Genomic DNA, 21,428 nt, shown 5'->3' with positions numbered 1-21,428 from the left:
GCAAGAATACTGGAGCGGGTTGCCATTTCCTCCTCCAGGGGATCTTCCTGACTCAGGGATCGAACCCAAGCTTCCTGTGTCTCCAGCATTGCAGGCGGATTCTTTACCACTGAGTCTCTCTACAGTTCGGTTCTAATTTGGGTTCTTTAGACAGGCCCTTTCCCAGACTCTGGGGAGCCCTGTCCTTGAATCCCCAAAGGGTTCAAATAGGATCCCCATGCTTCACAAGGAGACTTCACGAGTCACCCTCCTCGCATTCTTCAGACCCTGCTGTCTCTCCGTTTCCTTGCCTGCACTCCTACTGGAGAACCGGGAGACCGACTAGGCAGTAAGGCGGAGGCGGGGCGCTGAGGAGACTAGTTAGTTCTTTCATTCATTTCATAACCTGTCCTGGCTCCTCCCTGGGGCAGGGAGGGGCGGGACATGACCGGGTTTGCGTAATGGGTCCGGAGTGGGGTGGGGTGGGTTAGGGTAGGGTAGGGGGGTGGGGGGCTGGGGTGGGTTAGGGTAGGGTAGGGGGGTGGGGGGCTGGGGTGGGTTAGGGTAGGGTAGGGGGGTGGGGGGCTGGGGTCCCCGGCGCCCACCATGAAGGGCTGGTGGACCGCTGCCCGTTGTGGTGCCTACCTTGGCTGGGCATTGGAGTTCTGACTGTGTGCTAGGGACCCCCTCTTCCCACCCCGAGGCATAGCGAAGCCTGAGAGGGCGAAGGAGAGACTCCTAGCTCAGGGAAAGAATACCTGGAGAGAGAAAAGCAAGAGCAGGGGAGAGAAGCCTTTAAAATCTATTTCTGAGGACTTACGGGGCCTCGAAGTTGGAACTATAAGGATGGGAAGAGGGCCGCGGAAGTTTAAGCCCTTTCCCATAAATCTCAAATGACCCTGGCTCTGTCTGAAAGCGGATGTGAGCGAGGACATGGGGAGCGGGGGTGTACAAGGTCTAGCTTTCAGACGGGGCTGCAGTAGGGTTGGAAACCATTCGTGCAGCATTAATCGGGGGGGAAAGAGACCCGCAGATCATCACCAGTGAGGGGAGGACCTAGAGGTGGCTTTAACCCATCCCCCAAATAAACATCCAAGATAAATTGACACAAAGTGCCAATACAAGTACTGTAGCGCACACTCCTTGCAGTCAGGTCACCACTTCCGAGTTCCCCTCCTCCACAACGGAGCCCTCCAGCCCTAGAGCATCTAGTGAGAGATCATATGGAACCCTGGGGTTCTGGGGGCTGTGATTTCTGAGGCCCAGCTCCCGCCCAAGCAGGAGTGCTGGGAAGCTGTCACGCACTGCGCTCCTGGGCTGCGCGGCCCTCACCTCTAGGCAGGGGGCGCCTTGGCCCAGGAAAGACACCAGGCCCAGGGGCGGACCCCGCTGGCGCGCTCCTCCTACGCCGGTGTCAGGTTTACGGAACCGAGAGCTCCCCTGCCGGACGCGCGGTGGCCAGACGGCCACAAGGATTCCGTTCGCCTGACCCGGCCCGGCTGGACCCTGCCTGGGCGCGCCATGTTCGCGCGTGGGTCCCGGAGGCGCCGCTCCGGGCGCGCGGTGAGCGAGACTCGGGGCAACGATGGGGGTCGGGGTAAACAGAGACCCAGGAGAGGAAGCAAGGGATAGAGAGGAGGTTTTCCACAGAGGATTTGGGAATCCCCATCCCCAAGATACCCAGACCGGAGGGCTGCTGGAAGCATGTGGATGAAGGAACGTGGAAATCTGGTGGCCCTGGCTCCCTAATCACCTTTCCGCACACCTTTATCAGTATGCAGGGGACTTGGTGCACTCCCCTCTTGGGTGAATTATGGGAGGGGATTCTGAGAGCCAAAAGATTGGGTCCTGAAGTCCTAGATTGAGCAGAGACCTCCTGAGCTTCTGAAGAAAGGGACCTCCCCCTGTACCTGGGTGGAAGGTGAACTGAGGGGCGAGGCCCTACACTCCTGGGGTGCCTGAATATTGAGAGTCAAGTGGTTGGGATATGGGGGTAAGAGAGCTTCCAGGCTTCCACTTGAGTCACGGAGCTTTTGACTTCCTAGATGGGAGGGTCTCTCTCTTCCTTTGGAGGGGCTGCCTGGGTGGGGTCTGGTCCGGAAGAGTGAATAGCCCTAGGATATGAGGGATAAGGGCCAAGGCTTCTTGGGGTGTGAGTTTCTGAATGGCTCAAGGGCCTCCTGAGATCCCAGAGGAGGGTCTCGGTTCCCTGGGTTTGAAAAGGTGAAGCCAGGGTTTGGGGAAGAGCTCTTGCTGCTGCTGCCGCTAAGTCACTTCAGTCGTGTCCGACTCTGTGCGACCCCATAGACAGCAGCCCACCAGGCTCCCCCGTCCCTGGGATTCTCCAGGCGAGAACACTGGAGTGAGTTGCCATTTCCTTCTCCAATGCATGAAAGTGAAAAGTGAAAGTGAAGTCGCTCAGTCTTGTCAGACTCTTCACGACCCCATGGACTGCAGCCTACCAGGCCCCTCTGTCCATGGGATTTTCCAGGCAAGAGTACTGGAGTGGGGTGCCATTGCCTTCTCCAGAAGAGTTCTTGAGCTTCTGAAAATAGGAACAGGGTTCACGTGGGGATACCAAGTAAGGATGGGGTCTCAGACTCCCAACTTGTGGAACTGGAGTGCTGCTGGTTCCTGAGTGGAGAAGGGGCCCAGCGAGATGAGGCCTGGGAAGAGACACCCAGATTAGGGTCTCTGCTCTAGTGGAGAGAGTACTCTGAGTTCAGGTGTTTTGAGGCCTAAAGGATTCAGAGGCTGGTGAGAGGTGTCCAGGCGGGGTGAGGGGAGTCCGAGGCTGGCCCAGGGAGGGGAAATTCCCTGAAAGGGGGGCATGTAGGAAGGTAGCCTCAGCTGCCCCGCCTCTACCTCGGTGGTGTCCCCCTCTGCTCTGGGCTCTGTCCCAGCCTGCCTGGCGTTGCCCTGGTGGGACAGGCCCTGGCCTGTGGTTGCTGTCCTTGGAATGGAGAGGCGGGCGTTGATTTCTCTCTCCCTCCCCGCCCGCGCGCACCTCGCCCGGTCCCGCGTCTGCCCCCGCCCACTACAGCCTCCAGAGGCAGAGGACCCAGACCGCGGCCAGCCCTGCAACTCCTGTAGGGAGCAGTGCCCCGGCTTCCTGCTACACGGCTGGAGGTAGGTGACCTTGCCTTCGTCAGGGTCCTGCCCTTAGGGGAACCCACCGAGACTTAGTCCACTCCCCTAGCCTGGAGCCCGGTCTTCGAGAAAGCTCAGGTCCAGAGCCCGCCCTCCCCAGACTCGGTCCCAATTGTGGCGTTCCCAGGAGATCTCCGCCTACTACATGTCCCCGCCCCCAGAAGTATCCTCCTAGTTTCCGAGCCCTGTCTCTAGGGAGAGCCTGAGTCCCGGGTTCTGAGCACCGCCCACTGACCTCCAGCCCCATTTTTGGGCTCAGAACTCCTCTCCCACACCCAGGTCCTATCCTCTTAGTGAAGGCCTCTACCCAAAACCTCCCATAGAATACAACAGACAGAGCCCGACCCACTCACGAGTTCAGAGCCTCAGCACAAGCTAGAGCCCGCCTCTAAGAAAAATTCCCTCAACAACTTCCAAAGTCCTGAGGGGAAACCCCTAGATTTATAACTCCAACCTCAGATTCAGCCCCGCCCCTACTCAAGTCTGCTGCCAGAAGAGTGTGGCCCAAGTCCCAGTGCTGAAAGTCAGGGCCTTGAGACCTCCCACAGCCCCACCACTCGCTTCACGTCCTCTGGCCAAGCCCACAGCCCCACTCGCAGCTCCCAGCCCAGGTGGCCGCTCCGCCGTTCACAGCCCCCGCCCACTCCCCCACAGTGGTTTGGCTCACAGCCTCACGTCCGCTCTGCACCTCCTCCAAGCCCAGAGCCCTCTCAGGCTCCAAGTCTTTTGCTGGCGATAATCTGCATGTCTCTGCCCCTCAGTTAGACTTTCTTGGGCCGCCAAGGGGGTCCCAGTGGGCTATCTCTTAGGAACTGACCCCCATCCCGGCCCCCACAGAAAGATCTGCCAGCACTGCAAATGCCCGCGGGAGGAGCACGCCGTACATGCAGTGCCTGTGGACCTGGAACGCATCATGTGTCGGCTAATCTCAGACTTCCAGCGCCACTCCATCTCCGATGATGACTCAGGCTGTGCCTCAGAGGAGTATGCCTGGGTGCCCCCTGGTCTCAAGCCTGAGCAGGTGACCAAACGCCACCACCCACTCTTGCTCATCAGTGGGCACGCACACACACATACTCACACACACACTCAGGTGGGAAACTATTTCCAGGGAAACACTAGAGTATGTGGTCAGACTGTGCATGTCCTTCTGACCCCTCTGTGATCTAGCAGGGAACCCTGATTGATAGCTGGGCCAGTTCCTCAGGACCTGATCACCCCACTCCTGTTCTCACCTTACCTCAGGCCTTATCCCAGCACTTTTCATTCACCATATTTCCATTGATTCATTCATTCATTCATTCATTCAACAGTCACTGAGCACTTACTGCATGTCAGACACTGTTCTGAGAACATAACAATGAACAAAAATCACACACAAAAATACACCTGCCCACATGGAGGTTGTATTCCCAAAGGGAACAAGAGACAATAAGCAAACCTACAAAAATATGTCAGATGGTGTAAGAGCTATGGAATAAATAGAGCAGGGAAGTGGGGAAGAGACAGAGATGTTGGAATTGTAAATAAGGTGCCCAGGTCAGCCTCTGTGACAGTATGATGTTTGAGCTTCCTGAAGAAGGTGAGGATGTGAGCTATGCAGATATCAGAGGTTAGAACAATCCAGGCAAGGGGAAAAGCTAATGCAAAGGCCCTGAGGCAGGAGTGTGCTTGGCATGTGTGAGAAACAGTGAGGAAGCCAGTGTATGTGGAACACAGTGAGCAATGGGGCCAGTGGTTGGAGGTGAGGTCAGAGATGGTGGGGGCCATGGACACACTTTGACTTCCACTTTGAATGAGGGACACCAGAGGCTTGTGAGCAGAGAAGGGATATGATTTGTCTTAAGATTTAACAGGATCCCTCTGGCTGCTGAGTGTAGAATGGACTGTGAGAGTGGAAGCAGGGGATTAGTGAAGAGGAGGCAACTGCAGTGGTCCAGATGACTGATCCTGATTGTGATATTAGCAGTGGAAGCAGTCACAGTCTAGTTATATTTTGAAATTAGAGCTTAGAGGATTTTCTTGTGGGTATGAGAGAAGAGTCAAAGATGACACAAAGGATGGATGGATTGACTGATATGGGGCAGGCCAAGGCAGGAGCAAGTTTGAAGGCTAAGAGCATACATTCGGTTTTGGCTGTCTGGAGTTTGAGATGCCCGTTGGACATCTGAGTGGTCACATGAAAATGGAACTCAACAAGAAGTCACAGGCCTAGAGGTATGCATTTGTGAGGCATTAGCCAGGAGATGGTATTTATAGCCATGAAGTTGGATGTCATTCCCAAAGAACTGAAGGTAAACAGAGGGAAGAGGACCAAGGACTGAGACTGAGGACCTTCCCACATTTAGGGATAAACTAGCTGAGGAGGAACCAAAAGAGGGACAGAGAAGGAGCGGTCAATAAGGTAGGAGGAAGCAAACCCAGGGCGGTGTGGTCTTGTGGAAGCTAATAAAACAGAGTGTTTCCAGGAACAGGGAGTGATTGGCTGTGTCCAGTGCTACAGATGGGTCAAACTGGATGAAGACTGAGACCTGGATGAAGAAATGAGTTTAGCAATCTGGATATCATTGATGACTATGACAGGAATAGCTTTGGAGGAAGGACAGAGACAGAGGGGGTGGAGAAGCCCAACTGGAGTGGGGTCTAGAGAGAATGGGAGGAGACAAAATGGAGATAGGAAACGCATACATTTTTGAGGACTTTTGCTGTAAATGGGGAAAGAAAAGTGAAGCAGCAGATGGAGGGGAAAAAAGGGTCAATACATGAAGGAACTCTCAGTATGTTTGAGAGGTGGCAGGAATGATCTGGCCTGTAGGAAGGAGAGATGGAGGGGGGTCAGTAGAAGTTCCCTCCTGATGACTTTAATTTTCTCAGAAAAGTAGGGATCCACCAACACTGACTCAACGGACATGAGTTTGAGCAAAGTCTGGGAGATAGTGAAGGACAGGGGAGCCTGGTGTGCTGCAGTCTATGGGGTCACAAAGAGTCAGACACGACTGAGCCACTGAACAACAACCACTCCACTGCATCATCTCTAGTCTCAATTATTTTCACCCATCCCCTATGTCCCTCCAGGTATACCAGTTTTTCAGCTGCCTCCCAGAAGATAAGGTCCCCTATGTCAACAGTCCTGGGGAGAAATACAGGATCAAGCAGCTGCTGCACCAGCTGCCCCCACATGACAGTGAGGTGAGGAGGCAGAAGACAGGAAGGGCATGTCAGGTAGGGGGCACAGCCTGGACAAATGCTGGGAGCTGGAAAGCAGTGGGCAGGCTCAGAGGAGGAGAGGTGAACTGATCTGAGGGGACAGGCCTAGACAGGCAGGGGCGATCAGGGGACATTCCTTGGTAAAAACCACAGCTGGGCCTTGAGAGAGGAGGTAAGGGGTGGGTATTTGAGGCACCTATACAAAGGCCTAGAAGTAAACTTTCTGAGCAAGGATGAAATCTGGAAGAAGGTCGGGGTGGGGCAGGCATCAGGGGAAGAGCCTGGAAGACCCCTGCTACTCCAGGCACAGTACTGCACGGCACTGGAAGAGGAGGAGAAGAAAGAGCTCAGAGCCTTCAGCCAGCAGCGGAAGCGGGAGAATCTGGGGCGTGGCACCGTGCGCATCTTCCCTGTGACCATCACTGGGGCCATCTGTGAGGAGGTGAGCCATGGAGGGCCTCAGTGAGTAAGTGGTGCCTTTGCTCCAAGCCTTGGGGTGCAGACCCATCTCCCAGGCCCTGGGAAGATGAGGCTGGCCACTTAAGCCCTAGTGGTCTGTGTAGTGTCCCCTCTGGTGGGTGGGGTCTTTTCCTCATGTTCTGCTGTTGGACAGGGACCATATCTAAGGCCTCCCTGACCAGCCAGGTCTGTCTGTAGGGCCCCCTGGTGGACTGGAGCCTGTTTCTCAGATCCCATGTCAGGTATGGTCTACCTCTAAGGAGAGCCTAGTAGACCTTCTCTATTCATTTTCTCCCTTCCATGCTGTGGACATGGGATGTGGGCTATCTCTTTGGCCCTCTTATGATTGAGACTTGTTCTTAAGAACCAACCCACAGTGGCAGGGCATGTCTTCAGAGCTGAGCGATGAGTGGAATTTGTCTCTGAGGCCCTCCTGGTGGATGGACCCTAACCTTAGATTTTACTGTTAGGTGAGGTCTGTTGCTAAGATCCCCCAACTGGGCCTGACCTGTCTCTATGGTTTTCTCAACCCCCTAAAGGTGAGACTTGCCTTTGAGGCCACCCACAAGAGATAGGGCCTGTCTCTGTGGTTTTCCCCAGGAGCAGGGTTGTTCTCTAAAGGCTCCTGCTCTCACCTTCACCCCCAGCCATGTAGGCAGGGCCTATCTTGAAGTTCTACCCCCTGGATGGGGCTGGTCACATAGGCCATGGGGAAGGCCCAGGTGTGACACACCTTGGCTGACCCCCATCCATCTGACCATCTTGGTGATGGTGACAGTGTTCACCTGTCATTTCACAGTGTGGGAAGCAGATTGGAGGTGGGGACATTGCTGTGTTTGCCAGCCGTGCAGGCCTAGGCGCCTGCTGGCACCCACAGTGCTTTGTGTGTTCCACGTGCCGGGAGCTACTGGTGGACCTCATCTACTTCTACCATGCTGGTAAGGTCTACTGTGGTCGCCACCATGCCGAACGCCTGCGCCCACGCTGCCAAGCCTGTGACGAGGTCTGTGCCTTTCTGCCCAATGGTGGGAATGGAGGGTGGGCAGGGCCAGGGGCAGACCCTTCTGATGGCCATGGATGGCCTTTGCCTGCCAGATCATCTTCTCCCCTGAGTGCACGGAAGCCGAGGGCCGGCACTGGCACATGGGTCACTTCTGCTGCTTTGAATGTGAAGCATCGCTCGGGGGGCAGCGCTATGTCATGCGTCAGAGTCGCCCCCACTGCTGTGCCTGCTATGAGGCCCGCCATGCGGAGTACTGTGATGGCTGCGGGGAGCACATTGGTGGGTGAACATGGGACTGGCTGGGCGATGGATGGACAGCTGAGTCATAGCCCCACTCCCAGGATTCCTTCTGTCTTCCAGGCCCCATCTCCCATTATACCCCATACTTTAATTCTAGCCCCAGCACTGTAGCCCTATACCCTTCACTGCAATTCCATTACTGATGTCCCCCATCATGCCATCTTTTCTAAACCCACCTACACTAGGCACCACTACATATCTAGACCCACCTCCAGAGTGCCCTCTAAATTTCTAGCACCTTCCCCCCAAGTTACTCTCCTACCCTCTCAACCTAGCCCCTACTCTAAGCTATGCCCTGTTCTCCCACACTCTCCTCCATCAGCCTAGGTAAACCCTACCTTCTAAGCCAGACCCAACCTTCTAAGATCTACTACTCCCTTCCCACCAAAGCCACGCCCTACCTTCTCTGTTCTGCTGCCACCACCCAGGTCTCTTCTTCAGGTCTACCTTCCATTCTCCTTCCACCTGAAGCCACCTCTTAATGTCTAAGCCAGACCCACATCTTAGAGTCTAATACCCACCTCCACTCTGGGAGGGGCCACCTGGGGAAAGAAAGGGAAGCAGAGGAGACATTTATCAGTCAGTTTCCAGGAGAGGAGGGTGAGGAAGGGCCCCAATCTGGAGAGGTGGGGGAAGAGGGCATCTCCAGGGACCCTGCCCCAGATTCCCAAGAAGGGCCCCCATTCAATAGGGTCGGGGATATGCCTGAGTTTTCCCCCTCCTGTCCATCCCTGCAGGCCTGGACCAAGGCCAGATGGCTTATGAGGGCCAGCACTGGCACGCCTCAGAGCGCTGCTTCTGTTGTAGTCGCTGCGGGCGAGCTCTCCTGGGCCGCCCCTTCTTGCCACGCCGTGGCCTAATCTTCTGCTCACGAGCCTGCAGTCTGGGGTCTGAGCCCACGGCTCCAGGGCACAGCCGCCGTAGCTGGAGTGCAAGCACGGTCTCCACACCTCTCACAGCCTCTACAGCCTCTTTCTCTGCTGTGGAGGGGGCATCTGAGACTACCACCAAAGGCACCAACACTGAGGCAGCGCCTGGTGAGCCACCCCACCTCCCCCAACCCTGTCCCTTCCCCTTGGCCAGCCCGGGCCCTTCACTCTGGCATCCCTGGCCCTACCCCCATCTCAGTCCTGGCTTCATCCCCAAACCATTCCAGGCCTAATCTCCAGCCCAAACTACACCCCACGTGAATCCTGGTTCCACTCCACTTCTGTGCAGGGCCCTTCCCCTACCTCAACTTGTCCCAGCTTGAGCCCAAGTTCCTCCTCCAAACCCCTTGACCCCTCACCCTCTGCTCCCCGGCCCCGCCCGGATTCTGCTCCATCCTATACCACGCCCCCACCCGTGGCCATACCCCATACGCCAATCCAGGCCTGTTACTCCTGCTTTCACCTCCACCCAGAACCTGCCCAAGACCTCATATTCCCTGAACTCCCCACCTTTCTGCCCCACCCTGATGCCTGCCCCCATTTTCCCAGTCTTGATCGGGGAGAAAAAAGGTCCTTTCCAGAGGCCTCTCCTGGGTGGGGTGGGGGTGGGGCAGGAGGTATAGGGCGACTCCCCATCTTTTTCCAGCTGCAGGTCCTGAGGAGCCCACTCACTTTCTGAGGGGGGCCCCCCACCGCCACTCCATGCCTGAGCTGGGGCTCCGCAGTGTCCCCGAACCACCCCTGGGGCCTCCCAGCCAGCCGGATCCGCGACCAGAAGATGGTGCCTTTGGTCGCCAGAGCGCCCCTCGTGTCAGCTTCCGAGACCCCCTGGTGTCTGAGGGAGGCCCTCGGCGGACCCTGAGTGCACCCCCAGCCCAGCGCCGCAGACCACGCAGCCCCCCGCCCAGGCGCCGCCACCGCCACCGCCACCATCATCACCACCACCATCACCACCACCGCTGCCACTTTGGCAGACGTCGCCACCATCAATGTGACTTGGGATCAGGGTCGGACTCAGGATCTTGCTCCAGCTCACCCACCAGTTCCAGTTCCGAGTCCTCAGAGGAGGATGGCTACTTCCTAGGGGAACGCATCCCGCTGTCCCCGCACCTGTGCAGGCCAGTGCTTGCTCAAGATACTGCAGCTGAGACTGCCAACTCCCCATCTCCACAGCTCCCTGGGAACTCTCGCCCAGGAATGTCTCGACAGACCAGAGATAAGAACTGCATTGTGGCTTGAAGGAGTGACAGTTCTGGGGGGGTGTTTCATTCTCAACTCAGTGTAGATGATGACCTACACCCCAACTTAAGTCATTGATCCCCTTCCTTCCTCCCTCCTTTGTCTGTTTGTATTACTGAAGTAATTTAATATTTGTTGTAAAACAGGCTTGTCTTTACCTCTTTGCTCCAGCATCCCCCCTCCCCAATTTTCCCCCTACTGATGCTTGAGATTTATCTACATTTAATCAAAGGATTAATTTATTCACTATCATATGTTCTAATAATCTGCATAGTATTTATTTATTGCTCCACAGAACACCCCCACCCCCTACACACACTGAGGAGGTTATTTAGAGTGGGTTACAACACGGGGCCTGGAGTCTGAAATCTGAGGTACCCTCTTCTGTCATTTTGTGACTTAGGTGGGGCATTGTCCAGGCAGAACTGATGTCTCTGTTTGGATACTGCAGAAGGGGGCCCTAGGCACGCCCATAAAGGTAGCCATACCCAGGAGGGTTGATTGGCAGGCTGGAAAACAAATTCCATGGTAAAGGCACTTTTACCTCAATAGGGAGCTGGGAGTTGACTGGGAGTGTTGTAGGGGTGGGGAGGAGTTATTTCAATAGAGGTGTTGTTTGCAGATTGCTGAGAGAAATGAAGAGAGTACACCTACACCGGGCCATCTGCAGGGTCTGCAAGAGGAAAAGAGAGAAAGCATTGGCTGGATCCATATGCCTGTTTTACAGATAAGAATACTGAAGCTTATGGAACTTATTGGCACTAAAGCCTTAAGTACCAACAAGAGACAAAGTTCGTATTCATGCCCCTTGGGAAACCCATCTTCTCAGCCCCCTTAGCAACAGCCCCAGCACACCCACACACTTACCAGTAGGGGCTGCTGTATGTCTCTGCTGCCGCAAGGGGAAGGTAATGTAGGCATCATAGCCAAAGAGGCCTGCAGCGCATAGGCCCAGTACCTGGGGATGGGAGTGAGGGTGGGTAGATTAGACTGGTCAGCCTACCAAGCCTCCTATCTCCTTGTATCCACTGACTAGCCCAGTGACTAGCCCATGCAGGGATGATGGTTAAAGCCGCAGGTGGGGATCCCAGAGAGCCCCGGGGAAAGACCAGAGACTGGATTCTACCCCACCCTCCTTCTTCCTAGTACATCTCAACACAGTATAGAGACACAGTGGCCCCGTATACCTTGTTGTTGTTTAGTCCCTCAGTCATGTCCGACTCTTTTGCAACCCCATGGACTATAGCCCACCAGGCTCCTATATCCATGGGATTTTCCAGGCAAGAATACTGGAGTGGGTTGCCATTTCCTTCTCCAGGGAGTATTCCCAACCCAGTGATTGAACACAGATCTTCTGCATTGCAGGCAGATTATTTACTACTGAGCCACCAGGGAAGCCAGGCCCCACATATAGGGGATGCCATTCATACTGTGCATTGCAACAAAGCTCTAGCAGATGGTTTAGTCTAATGTATTGACATTGATAGTGTTTTGTGCGTCCACCTCTATGTGCTTCCCACAAAAGTCCTTGTGTTGGACAAGGGATGGCTCTTTACAGCAAATGATGATTTGGGGAGGAAAACCAGGGCCTCAGTTTGACTTCCCTGCAGGCCCTGAGGACAAGTGTGACCTACTGTGAGTCACACACTTTCTGGCAGAAACAGAGGCAGAAATAGCCCCAGGATCCTCAAACCCTTCTCTCTCTGCTTAGAAGCTGACTCCACAGCCATTACCCCTGCAGCGATTTTGGAGTTGTTTCCTCTCTCAACGAGCACCACAATGGAGGTGATCAGGTAGAGAATGACTGCTACAAGGGTTCGGAAGAAATCCTGTGAGGTGTAGGGAGAAGAAGGAAGTCAGTATTCAGAACTGCCCCGCACAATCACAACTTCTGTTATCCCCCCCTAGCCCTGCCATTATGGCCCCTTTCTCACACTCCAAGGCCAGTTGATGATCTGTATCTTGGTGTGCAGGTCACACATGTAGACAACAAAGAAGACGGCAGCAAAGATCATCTCTATCACCGACAAGAAAGAGTAACCTGATGTCGAGGTGCTAAAGCAGATCAGAATCACCAGGCATAGTATCTGGAAGGACATGTGAAAGGGGGACTCAGTCAACTCCCAGGACTGAGGGGAATGGTTTCAACTAAGGTGGGGGGGGCGGGTTATCTCAAAATTAGGACTGGGAAAATGACAAATAGCAATAACTAAACTCAGTGTGTGCACACTGTGTTCCAAATGTTGTTCTAAGAGCTTCACAAGTATTAATTCACTCAGTCATCACAATAACCTAGTGAACTGGGTACTATTATTAGTACCTTTATTTTTTATACATGAGGGAAGTGAGGCACAGAGATGTGAAGTGACTTATCCACAATCACCCAGCTAATAGGTAGAGTTGGGTGCCTCGGTTTCCCATCTTTTTCCTTCTAGGATGCCCTGTGGGGAGTATCGCCTCCAGCACTCGGGGCACCAGCTTCAGGGCTTTGACAGGGCGCGACATGCAGTTCCCCCAGCAACCTCTCTAGGAAGCGGTGAGAGTAACACCAGAGGGGCAGGGCTCCATTAAAGGCTCTGCACCTTTTACAAAGGCCTCAAAGGAGGTGCCCACTTTGAGGAGTATGGGAAACCGAGGCTCCTGAGCGGCCCAGATAGCTAAAGACCTTCCGCCCCACCACAGAGGGGCTAGGAAGAACTGGGGGAGGGCTAGTCACCTACCCCGCGGGACTAGAGCGCGCGGGGCCCCACCCCAACAGGTCCCGCCCCTGGGCGCTCTGCCAGCCCGCCCGCCTGTGCCCAGGCCGCGCCACGCCCTGCCACGGGATGTCCCCCCAACACCCAGGACCTGGGGACACCTTCGAGGAGACCACCGATGAGACTACTGGGTCTCTCTCCACCGGGCCCGCCATACGCCCCGTGGGCCTCTTGCCTGACCGCGTGGGCCAGCAGCTCCTGACCACCTTCTCCAAGACCTCACTGATTTGGCCCTGCGTGCGCCCCTGGTTTCGGGCCTCCGCCATCAACTCACCCACTTGGCGCCCCACTGCCGAGAGCCCTCGGCCGCGCGCCTGCCTCCCCCAGAGCTGCTCCGCTTCGCGTGCTGCTGCCACCCCACCCCGCCTTTGCCCACCCGCCAGTCCCGGGACGCTCACAATCTCAGCAAACAGAAGAAATCCCTTTCGGGTGCGCGAGAAGCTGGTGCAGGCGGCCCAGCAGCCGGGGGCCGAGAGGCGCTCGGAATCCGCCATGGTGTGGACCCGAGTCCCAAGAGGCGCAGAAGACCTGCTCGCTGGCTCGTGTTTTCGAGGACGCTGCACACCCAGCCGTCTTGCCAGCCGTCTGGCCGGGAAGGGGGCCCCCGGGGCGAAGGAGGGAGTGAATCACCGCGCAGAGCAGAAACGGGCGGGGCTTCAGCGGGTCGGGCCAGGTGGCCACCGCCCCGGAAGCCCCCTCGCCCCGCCCGCCAAGGTTTCTCCCCGCCGGGCGCTCAGCCCCCGAGGCACCCAGTCTTCAGGGGCGCCAGTTTGTCAGTTCTGGGGTTTGGCAGATCTGCGAACCAGAACCGTGTTCCAATGGAGAGACCCTTCATGCTTTTTAGAATACCAATGCTCCTGGGACTGCCTCAGAACCGTGGAGATCTGGCTTTGGGAGGGAATGCCTCAGTTTCCTTAGCTGTAAGAAACTGCCCAGGCCAAGGTTAAACTCAGGTATGTTTACAGAATTCGGGATAATTCAGATTTTGGAAAATTTTCCCAATGCATACAAGGTATTATTGAACACTCTCAGTGGGATCTGAGACTGCCTCGTTTAAAAACAACAACAACCACCGCAACAGCAACACACACACCTGTTAATATTTCCTCAAGGAATGATGTGGACCTTCACAGTAAGTGGGGTAAGACAGGACCAAAGAATTGTTTCTGGTTAAGTCAGGTCAAGTTTTGTAACCAAATGGTACCCAACTTGTGGGAAATCTGTTGGTTTCCAAAGCTTTTTGGATTTCAGGATTGTGGATAAAAGATAGTGGATCATGGAATAAACCTCTTAGATAGGGATGAGACCTTTCCAGGTGGAGCGAGAACAAAGCCTGCTGTGCATCAAGCTGCTCCCTAAATGAAGAGTGGGCATTATTAACAGTGTCAGAGCCCAGGGTCTGTTTCTCTGTTCTACAATTCTAGGGAGGTCCTGGCCCCAAGTGTTGGGCTTCTGTTTCCTGGTTCTACATAAAGGGGCTGTCAGCCCAGTCTTAGATGAAGAATGCGGAAGGAGCACAGTTTTGTTTATTGCTGTGAGCTTGGCAAAATGAGGGGAAGGCTCCTGGGTGCCAGACTGAGCAAAAAGGCTGATGACATTTGAAGAGTGAGTTATCCTGAGCAAGTAATTTCTCCTGACTCAGCCTCAATTTCTGCATCTGAGACCTGCACCTGGTAATGGAATCAGGATATCCCCCAAGATGTGCTCCTCTGGCACACTCTCTCCAGAGTGGGTGTTGGTTTCATTCTCATTTGAGGTGAGGAGAGCCATGGCTGGAAGGCCAGAATGGTTCAACCCAAGGGCCTGCCTGCTTTCCCCCGCTAAACCTTGGATCCCACAAAACCAAGTAAGGGGCTCTCCTCAGTCCAGGTGGCTGAAAGAGATTGGATAGTGGATATGAAGCATACCTTTCCCAGGGCTGAGTGTGTGCTTTCCAACTCTGTGAGGCCATGCCTGAGTTTCTAGAACAGAACAAACTCTCTTCCACATCAGAGCCTTTGAACTTGCTTCTCCCACTGCTGTCAATGCCCTTCTCCCCAACCCCACTCCCACCCCACCCCTTCAAACATCTAGCTTCTGGTCACTCAGGTCCCAGATCAAATACAATGTTTTCAAAGAGGTCAGCAGCCCACCATCATTACCTCCCCCACCATAACCTTTTGCTATCTTCATAACTCTCACTTCTCTCTGAACTTCTTTTATTCATCTTCTTGTATCTTTTCTGACATCAGTCTACCCCCCTCCACTACATCAGCTACACAAGGATAGAAATCTATGTTTCATCCCTCCAACATTTCATCAGTGCCTATCACAGTGCAAGGTAAGTAGTTGGGGCTCAGTTAATACTTGTCAAATGCAGGTGAGATTAAGAGGACAGGCTTGGGAATCGGGCAAGATTAAATCTTGCTTCAATCCTCAACTTCCTCAAGCTATTTATACTCACTGGGCTTCATTTCTCTCCTCTGTGAAATGGACACATCAGGATTGTTGAGTCAATGTGTAACTAGGTAGAAATAGTGCCAGTAAAGCCAGTAGCCAGGATAAGACCAAGTAAATGGTTACTATTGTTAGACTCCTGGATGTGACTAAGGCTCTGAAGTCCTTTCTTGACTTCCCTAGAGCCAGCCACACCTTCTATCAAGCTGAGTAAGGGTCAGTTAGAAGCCCCAGTGCACTCCCCCACAATTACTACAGCGCTAATCATTCAAGGGTTCACCTCTTCACCTCTTTATACCCCAACTCCCAGCCTAGTTTTACAGTCCCTCTCCCCTCTCCAGCGACGCCCTGGACACTCCCACGAGGGTCCTTTACTTTCTCCCATCTCTCCAGCCCCTCCCCATAGAGGTGAGAGTTGCTCATTCCCTCCAGACCACAGCTTCCTTCGTTGGGGGGATAGGACCAAGTATCGTGGGTGTGGTGACCACGGAGGTGACTGGACATTGCTGAACTCAGTCAGCGCCGGCACTGGGGCTACACTGGAGCCCAGCTCGCCATATAAGACCGGGCTTTGGGGCTCTGTTCCCAGGACGGAGGAAACTCTGGCCTCTCCCAGGACTGGGAACGCCCAGCGTGTAGCGTGTGCACACAAGCCCAGCTGCAGTTCGTCACCATCTGTGGAAGAGGGGGGCGCGGCCCAAAGGTTCTAACAGCCGTTTTTAGCCCAGCCTGCTGACTCACACCTTCCTGGCTCCGCCCCGAAGGGGGCTCCGGGGCCCCAGCCAGTGCCTTGAGGGTGGCAGTCTACAGCCAGCGAAAGCTGGCCGACCAGGCCGGAAGTGAGTGACCGCAGGCTCTCGGCGAAGGAAGCTGCCAGGTTCTAACTTTGCTATCTAGTTCACTAGAGGGTCTGGACGATTCCCGGCCGGCCGGGGTTGTGGGTAAACCGGTGCACTCTCGCCACAACAGGCCCACCTCTGCATTCCCCATGCCATGCGCAATAATTAGCTGTGAGCCCTGTACACCTCCAAAAAAGTGAAATGAATGAATGGGGAAAGGAGTAGGCAAAATGGGAACGGAGTGGGTGCAAAGCGCGCTGGCAGAAGCAAAGAGCTCTTTAAAGGCATGAAAGAAACAGCGCGAAGTAAGCTTGCCGATGGTTGCTTGAAGAGGCCTTCCTCGAAACCAGATCGACCCTCCCCCTCCTTCACGTGTGGGACTCGGGATCCCCACCTGGCCTGGAGCACTTGGCAAGTCAAGACTGGATTGAACCATTTTATTACCTCCCCGGCCCCGAAACAAGAAGCGCCGGGCAGGCCGGTTGGGAAGGGCCATACCACTGACGCCGCGAGGGGAGCGCGGGCGGGTCGACTGCGAAGTAGGATGGGGGGGACAAGACCAAGGAAGTTCTCCCAGTGATACTAAGTGAGCGGCGGGGGGAGCACGCCAGATGGAGGTTGGGCAATGCCAAGTGAGCCTTCCGCTGCACGCTCAATGCCTCCGCCTTCCGGCTGCCATCTCCAGGGCGAGCTGCGCGGCCCCCGGGACCCCTAGGGCCCGCGAGAGCCGTTCCTCGCTGGGCGTCAGCCAGGGTCCGGGGGAATCCGGAGTTTGGTCGTTGGGGTCCTCCGTGCGGCGCTCTGCAGCAGGAACCGCGGGGCCATCGGCCGCCCCTTCTGGGCGAGGCTCCTGGCTGCCCCGGTTTTGGGGGGTAATACGTGGTCGTGGGTGCTGAAGTGGGGAGGAAGTGCTGGTGCTGTGAGTCTTCGTCATCTCTGGTCCCCCAGGATCTGGAATGCGATCTGGGGATGGCAGGGCTGCGGATAAGATTGGGCGATAGGGTGGGCAATGGGGATGGAGCGCTTTGGCAAAGGCATGGACACGCCCTCCGGGAACCAGGCCACCCTCAAGACCCGATGCTTCCTTTCCCCTCCTTTCCTGGATCCTGAACACTCCCCTCAGAAATCAATTCCCAAAACCCCCAAAGGCAGTCAAACCCTCCCATCTAGGATCCCAGACTTTCTGCTTCCTCATCCCATCATCCTCAACCCCCAGCCCTTACCCTAAAAGATTCCTCGTTTTCCGGGGCTAGTCTCCCTACCCTCTGGTTCCCTATCCCATCCCCTCTCCTCTTAGACCTACTCTGTCTTCCCATCAGAAGACCACAACTATTCCTGCTGAACACCCATTATACCCCAAACACCATCTTTTCTCTTCTCTCCCAGTACCTCAAAACCCTTCCCTCTGAAATCCACCCTTACTCCTACCCTGGGACCCCGGTCTTCACCTCCCCTTTTGAAAATACCATGACCCTCAGACACCGAGCCCCGATCCTCCTGGTTGAGACTACCAAACCCTTCTAACGAGGTCCCCAGCCTCTCCACTCTGTAACCCTCTTGTTTCCCTCACAGATCCCTGACGCTTCTTCCCTAGGAAACCCACCATCTTCTTTCTGGGGCCTTCCCACCACCTCAGGCTTGCCAGGGTGGGTTTCAGGAGGCCTGCTTAGCACGAGGCAAAGGCGGGGACCACCTCTACGAATCTGATCCACGACCTCAACATGACTGAGGCCCTGAGTTGACTCTCCATTGATGTAAAGCACGAGGTCGCCAGCCTGCAAGGCAAGGGGTGTTGTAGAAAGGTCAAAATGGAGAGCACACCAACGGGAGAGGGCAGGGCTGGCACCATCGAAAGGAGGGTGCCTTACAGTTCACCTGCAAGCGACCGCAGCGCTGGGCTGGTCCATCCTTCAGCAGCCGGCGCACTGCCAGTGGAGCATCCCCACCTGCATCTCGGCCTCCACTTAATGTGAAGCCAAAGCCGGCGGAACTGCGAATGAGTTCAACAGAGAACTGACCAGAGGCCTGGGGTGACTTCAAAGGAGGACAAGCCTTACCCTGGGTCGCTTGGGGCGGCGCGGTACGTATACCCATGTTCTCTGACCGACGATGCTGGAGTAAGGACACAAGTGTACATACACTGCCAGTCCTGAGGCAGGTGGCCTTAGATTAAGAGGACAAGGTGGTACCTGGGGACGCTGTTCCATGAAACTGGCATTAGGAAGGCGACTGTCTGTGACCTCTATCTCGGCAGAATACAGCATGCTAGTGGCTGGGAGATGAAAAAGGCAGTCGGAAGGGTACTATAAAGAAACAAGGACCTGTCTATTGAATTAATATTCTAGCCTCATCTCATTTCTGTGCCTTTAGGATGCACAGACTTGCTTATTCATTTAACTAAGCTCCGCCCAGACGAATAATGATCCTGATTGCACCTTCTTAACTAATAATCCTGGCAACAGCTATTCCAGTATTCCCCAAACGTTCCTACTAATAATATGCAGATCCTAGCTCTCATATTAAACCCTTAGGCCCACCCTACACGGTGCTTCTCCAGGATTCCAGCTGGTGAAGATTTCAGGCCTTGCTCTCTAATTAGCCAATAAAACCTCAACCTATTCCTGACAATTCGAGCTGCTCCCCTAGTGCGTTTATAGACTCCACCCCCTTGACTAACATTCCAGGCCCGACCTCAGCCAAATGCCCGCTCCCAAAACTCTCCAGGCCTGGCCTCCTCAGAAATGCCACTTGAAACCCTTCTGAAGAAAGTAAAGATCAAACTCCGCACCAACAGCTAATCTTGCAGCGTTCACCTTCTGCAATAACCCTCTCTATGTCACCTCCTAGAGGAATATTCTAGTCTAACCCTAGCAGCCTCAAATCACAGCCGAGCCCGGGCCTCTCTACTCACACTCATTGGTCACACTAAGGGGAGTAACTTAAGAATCCTGGGCCCGCCCCCTCGGAACCTGGCTCCACTCCGACCACGCCCCCGAAAGGCCACGCCCCATCACGCACCCTCCTTGGGGCGCAGGCGCAAGGTGGCGCCCGCCCTGCGTACCAGCGCCGCCACGTCGGCCGCAGCTCTCGCCGCCAGGGGGCGAACTTCCAGCCGCGCCAGGAACTGTCTGGCGCTGGGACCCTCGGGCTGGGGACCACCACCGTCTGCGCGAGTGAAAAGAGCAGATCAGGGCCCAGCCTGAATCTCAGCGAACCCTCACTGGCCCCTACGACCAAAGACCTAGAATTCCCCTCAAGATCCCCGAGGCCACTCTTTTTCATAGTTCCGAAGGTTAACTCCAGCACTCCTGAACACCTCCTAACACCCTGTGGATATCTCTGGAGGTTTCTGACGCCCGCCCCCCCATCCCCGCCACACAACCCCAGATTCCGAACTCTGCACCCCAATATCCAAAAGGACCGCGATTCTCCCAGATGTCCCAACAGAACACGGTCTGCTCCCTGTGGCCCAGGCACCCCCGACTCCCCTCTAGATATCCTAGGCAACCCTGCTGGTCCACGTAGCCCCAGATGGCCCCTCCACCTATCCCCAGAGGCTCCAGCCTAACCTCCCACAATCCACCACCCCCAGTGCCCAGGTGTCCCCAGTGACCCTGGGCAGATCCCTCCAGCACATCTCCCCTGAGACTCCCGGGAGTCCCGGGGTCTGGTGCTCCACCCCGCGGCGCAGGTGTGGGTGCGGGTGCGGCTCCTCGAGCCCAGCCGGGGTCGCTGGGCCGCTGCCCTCCACCGCCGCCCCCGCCGCTCGCTGCCGCCGCTCGGGCGCCAGGGCTGCTTTGTTTACCACCTGTCAGAAGGAGAAGGTGAGGAGCCGACAGGAGGCGCGAGGGCTGGCAGGGACGCGCCCACTACCCTCCCACCCCGAGCCCGGTACCTTCTCTGCTTCCCCTAGGGTCCGTGCCGCCCCCTGGGCGCCGCTCCATGACCTGTACTTGGCCTGGTGGACGCACGGCCGCCCGCGACGCGTTTGGAGCGCTCGGGAGCGCTCACCTGGTGGCCAGCCCGGGCCTGGACGTGGCTGAGGTCGGCCGGTCCCGTGCTCGGTGCCCCAACCAGCGCGGTGACCTACCTGGCGGCCGCCAAGGAGTCCTGGCCCTGAAAGCCAGCGCGCACTCTTGGCCTCGCCCTGCCTCAGCCGCTGCCTCTCTTTCCCATCGCCAAGGGAAAACTCTTTCCACCCAGGGGATGTTGTTATTCCAGTGTCAGAGGGGAAAGTCGAGGCCCAGAGAAGTTAAAGGCCCCACCTGAGCTCTGACAACTAAAAATGGGGTACAAAACCGGAATCCAAGTTTACCGAGGTGTACTGCGGCCTCCAACAGATCTTTCCACATCTTAGGTGGAAAGTCGCTCAGTCGTGTCTGACTCTGCGATCCCGTGGACTGTAGCCCACCAGGCTCCTCTGTCCATGGGTTCTCCAGGCAACAACACTGGAATGGGTTGCCATGGCCTCCTCCAGGGGATCTTCCCCACCTAGGGATGGAACCCGTGTCTCCTGACACTCCTACATTGGCAGGCGGATTCTTGACCACTGGGCCACCTAGGAAGTCCCTTCCTCATGGTAGACACTCAGTCAATCTGCACTGAATGTTTCCCTACTGGGGAACTGGAAGAGTATGGTGGCCTGAGGAGTGGGGGCACCCTTGGAGTCTTTGGGAGCCCTGGGAGGTGTCAGGGCCCTGAGCCCTGGGAGTAATGAGGCCCCTCCTAGGTTTGAAATGGGGTGAGGGTGTCTGGAGACAAAGCCCCCAAGATGGAAGCCCATGGGCAGAGTGCTACTCTAGTGACAGGAGGAATGGGGAGGGGTGAGAGAAGGCCTGTGGCCACCACTTTCTGGAGGAAGAAACAGGCAAAAATATTTGAACACAAACTTTACCAAAGAACATATACAGGTGGCAGATAAGCATGTGAACCCTGCTTAATATGATTAGGCTTTAGGTAATACAAGTTAAAATCGTGGCAAAATGCCACTACACACATATTAGCATGGCCAAAGTTAATTAAATGCCTGACCATACCAACTGTATGTGAAGATGTCCAGGAGATGGAACTCTCATATACTGCTTCCAGGTTCAATCCTTGTTCAGGTAACTAAGATACCCTGTGGGGCAAG

The 21,428-nt window shown here is 55.5% G+C and overlaps 3 protein-coding genes across 6 annotated transcripts; 1 reads left to right on the top strand and 2 right to left on the bottom strand.

The window, feature by feature from the left end:
* Window positions 1-1,417: 1,417 nt before the first annotated feature.
* On the top strand, window positions 1,418-10,531 carry PRICKLE3 (prickle planar cell polarity protein 3). The gene is made up of 9 exons (XM_065915095.1): window positions 1,418-1,542; window positions 3,023-3,108; window positions 3,967-4,150; window positions 6,205-6,318; window positions 6,641-6,778; window positions 7,595-7,798; window positions 7,891-8,077; window positions 8,836-9,135; window positions 9,674-10,531. The coding sequence occupies exons 1-9, from the start codon at window positions 1,501-1,503 to the stop codon at window positions 10,264-10,266; spliced, it is 1,848 nt and encodes a 615-aa protein (XP_065771167.1). The 5' UTR covers window positions 1,418-1,500; the 3' UTR covers window positions 10,267-10,531.
* Window positions 10,519-13,659, bottom strand: PLP2 (proteolipid protein 2). The gene is made up of 5 exons (XM_065915101.1): window positions 13,421-13,659; window positions 12,201-12,353; window positions 12,000-12,095; window positions 11,134-11,224; window positions 10,519-10,939 (listed from the first exon to the last, which is right to left on the bottom strand). Exons 1-5 carry the CDS (start codon window positions 13,514-13,516, stop codon window positions 10,917-10,919), a joined length of 459 nt encoding a protein of 152 aa, XP_065771173.1. The 5' UTR covers window positions 13,517-13,659; the 3' UTR covers window positions 10,519-10,916.
* A 2,557-nt stretch (window positions 13,660-16,216) lies between these two features.
* MAGIX (MAGI family member, X-linked) lies at window positions 16,217-20,324 on the bottom strand. Of its 4 annotated transcripts, none has more exons than XM_065915097.1 (7): window positions 20,193-20,324; window positions 19,911-20,105; window positions 19,316-19,462; window positions 18,487-18,569; window positions 18,173-18,409; window positions 17,901-18,072; window positions 16,217-17,260 (listed from the first exon to the last, which is right to left on the bottom strand). In XM_065915097.1, the coding sequence occupies exons 1-7, from the start codon at window positions 20,239-20,241 to the stop codon at window positions 16,950-16,952; spliced, it is 1,194 nt and encodes a 397-aa protein (XP_065771169.1). In that variant the 5' UTR covers window positions 20,242-20,324; the 3' UTR covers window positions 16,217-16,949. The 4 variants fall into 4 exon arrangements, with proteins under 4 accessions (XP_065771169.1, XP_065771172.1, XP_065771168.1 ...); XM_065915096.1 differs by having other exon boundaries at window positions 16,226-17,275; XM_065915100.1 differs by lacking the exon at window positions 18,173-18,409 and having other exon boundaries at window positions 16,222-17,275.
* Window positions 20,325-21,428: the final 1,104 nt, after the last annotated feature.

This window comes from Muntiacus reevesi, chromosome X, assembly GCF_963930625.1.
Source record: "Muntiacus reevesi chromosome X, mMunRee1.1, whole genome shotgun sequence".
Classification (NCBI taxonomy): domain Eukaryota; kingdom Metazoa; phylum Chordata; class Mammalia; order Artiodactyla; family Cervidae; genus Muntiacus; species Muntiacus reevesi.
Note: the sequence above shows the minus strand (reverse complement) of the source record. Positions and strands in the feature narration are given on the sequence as shown.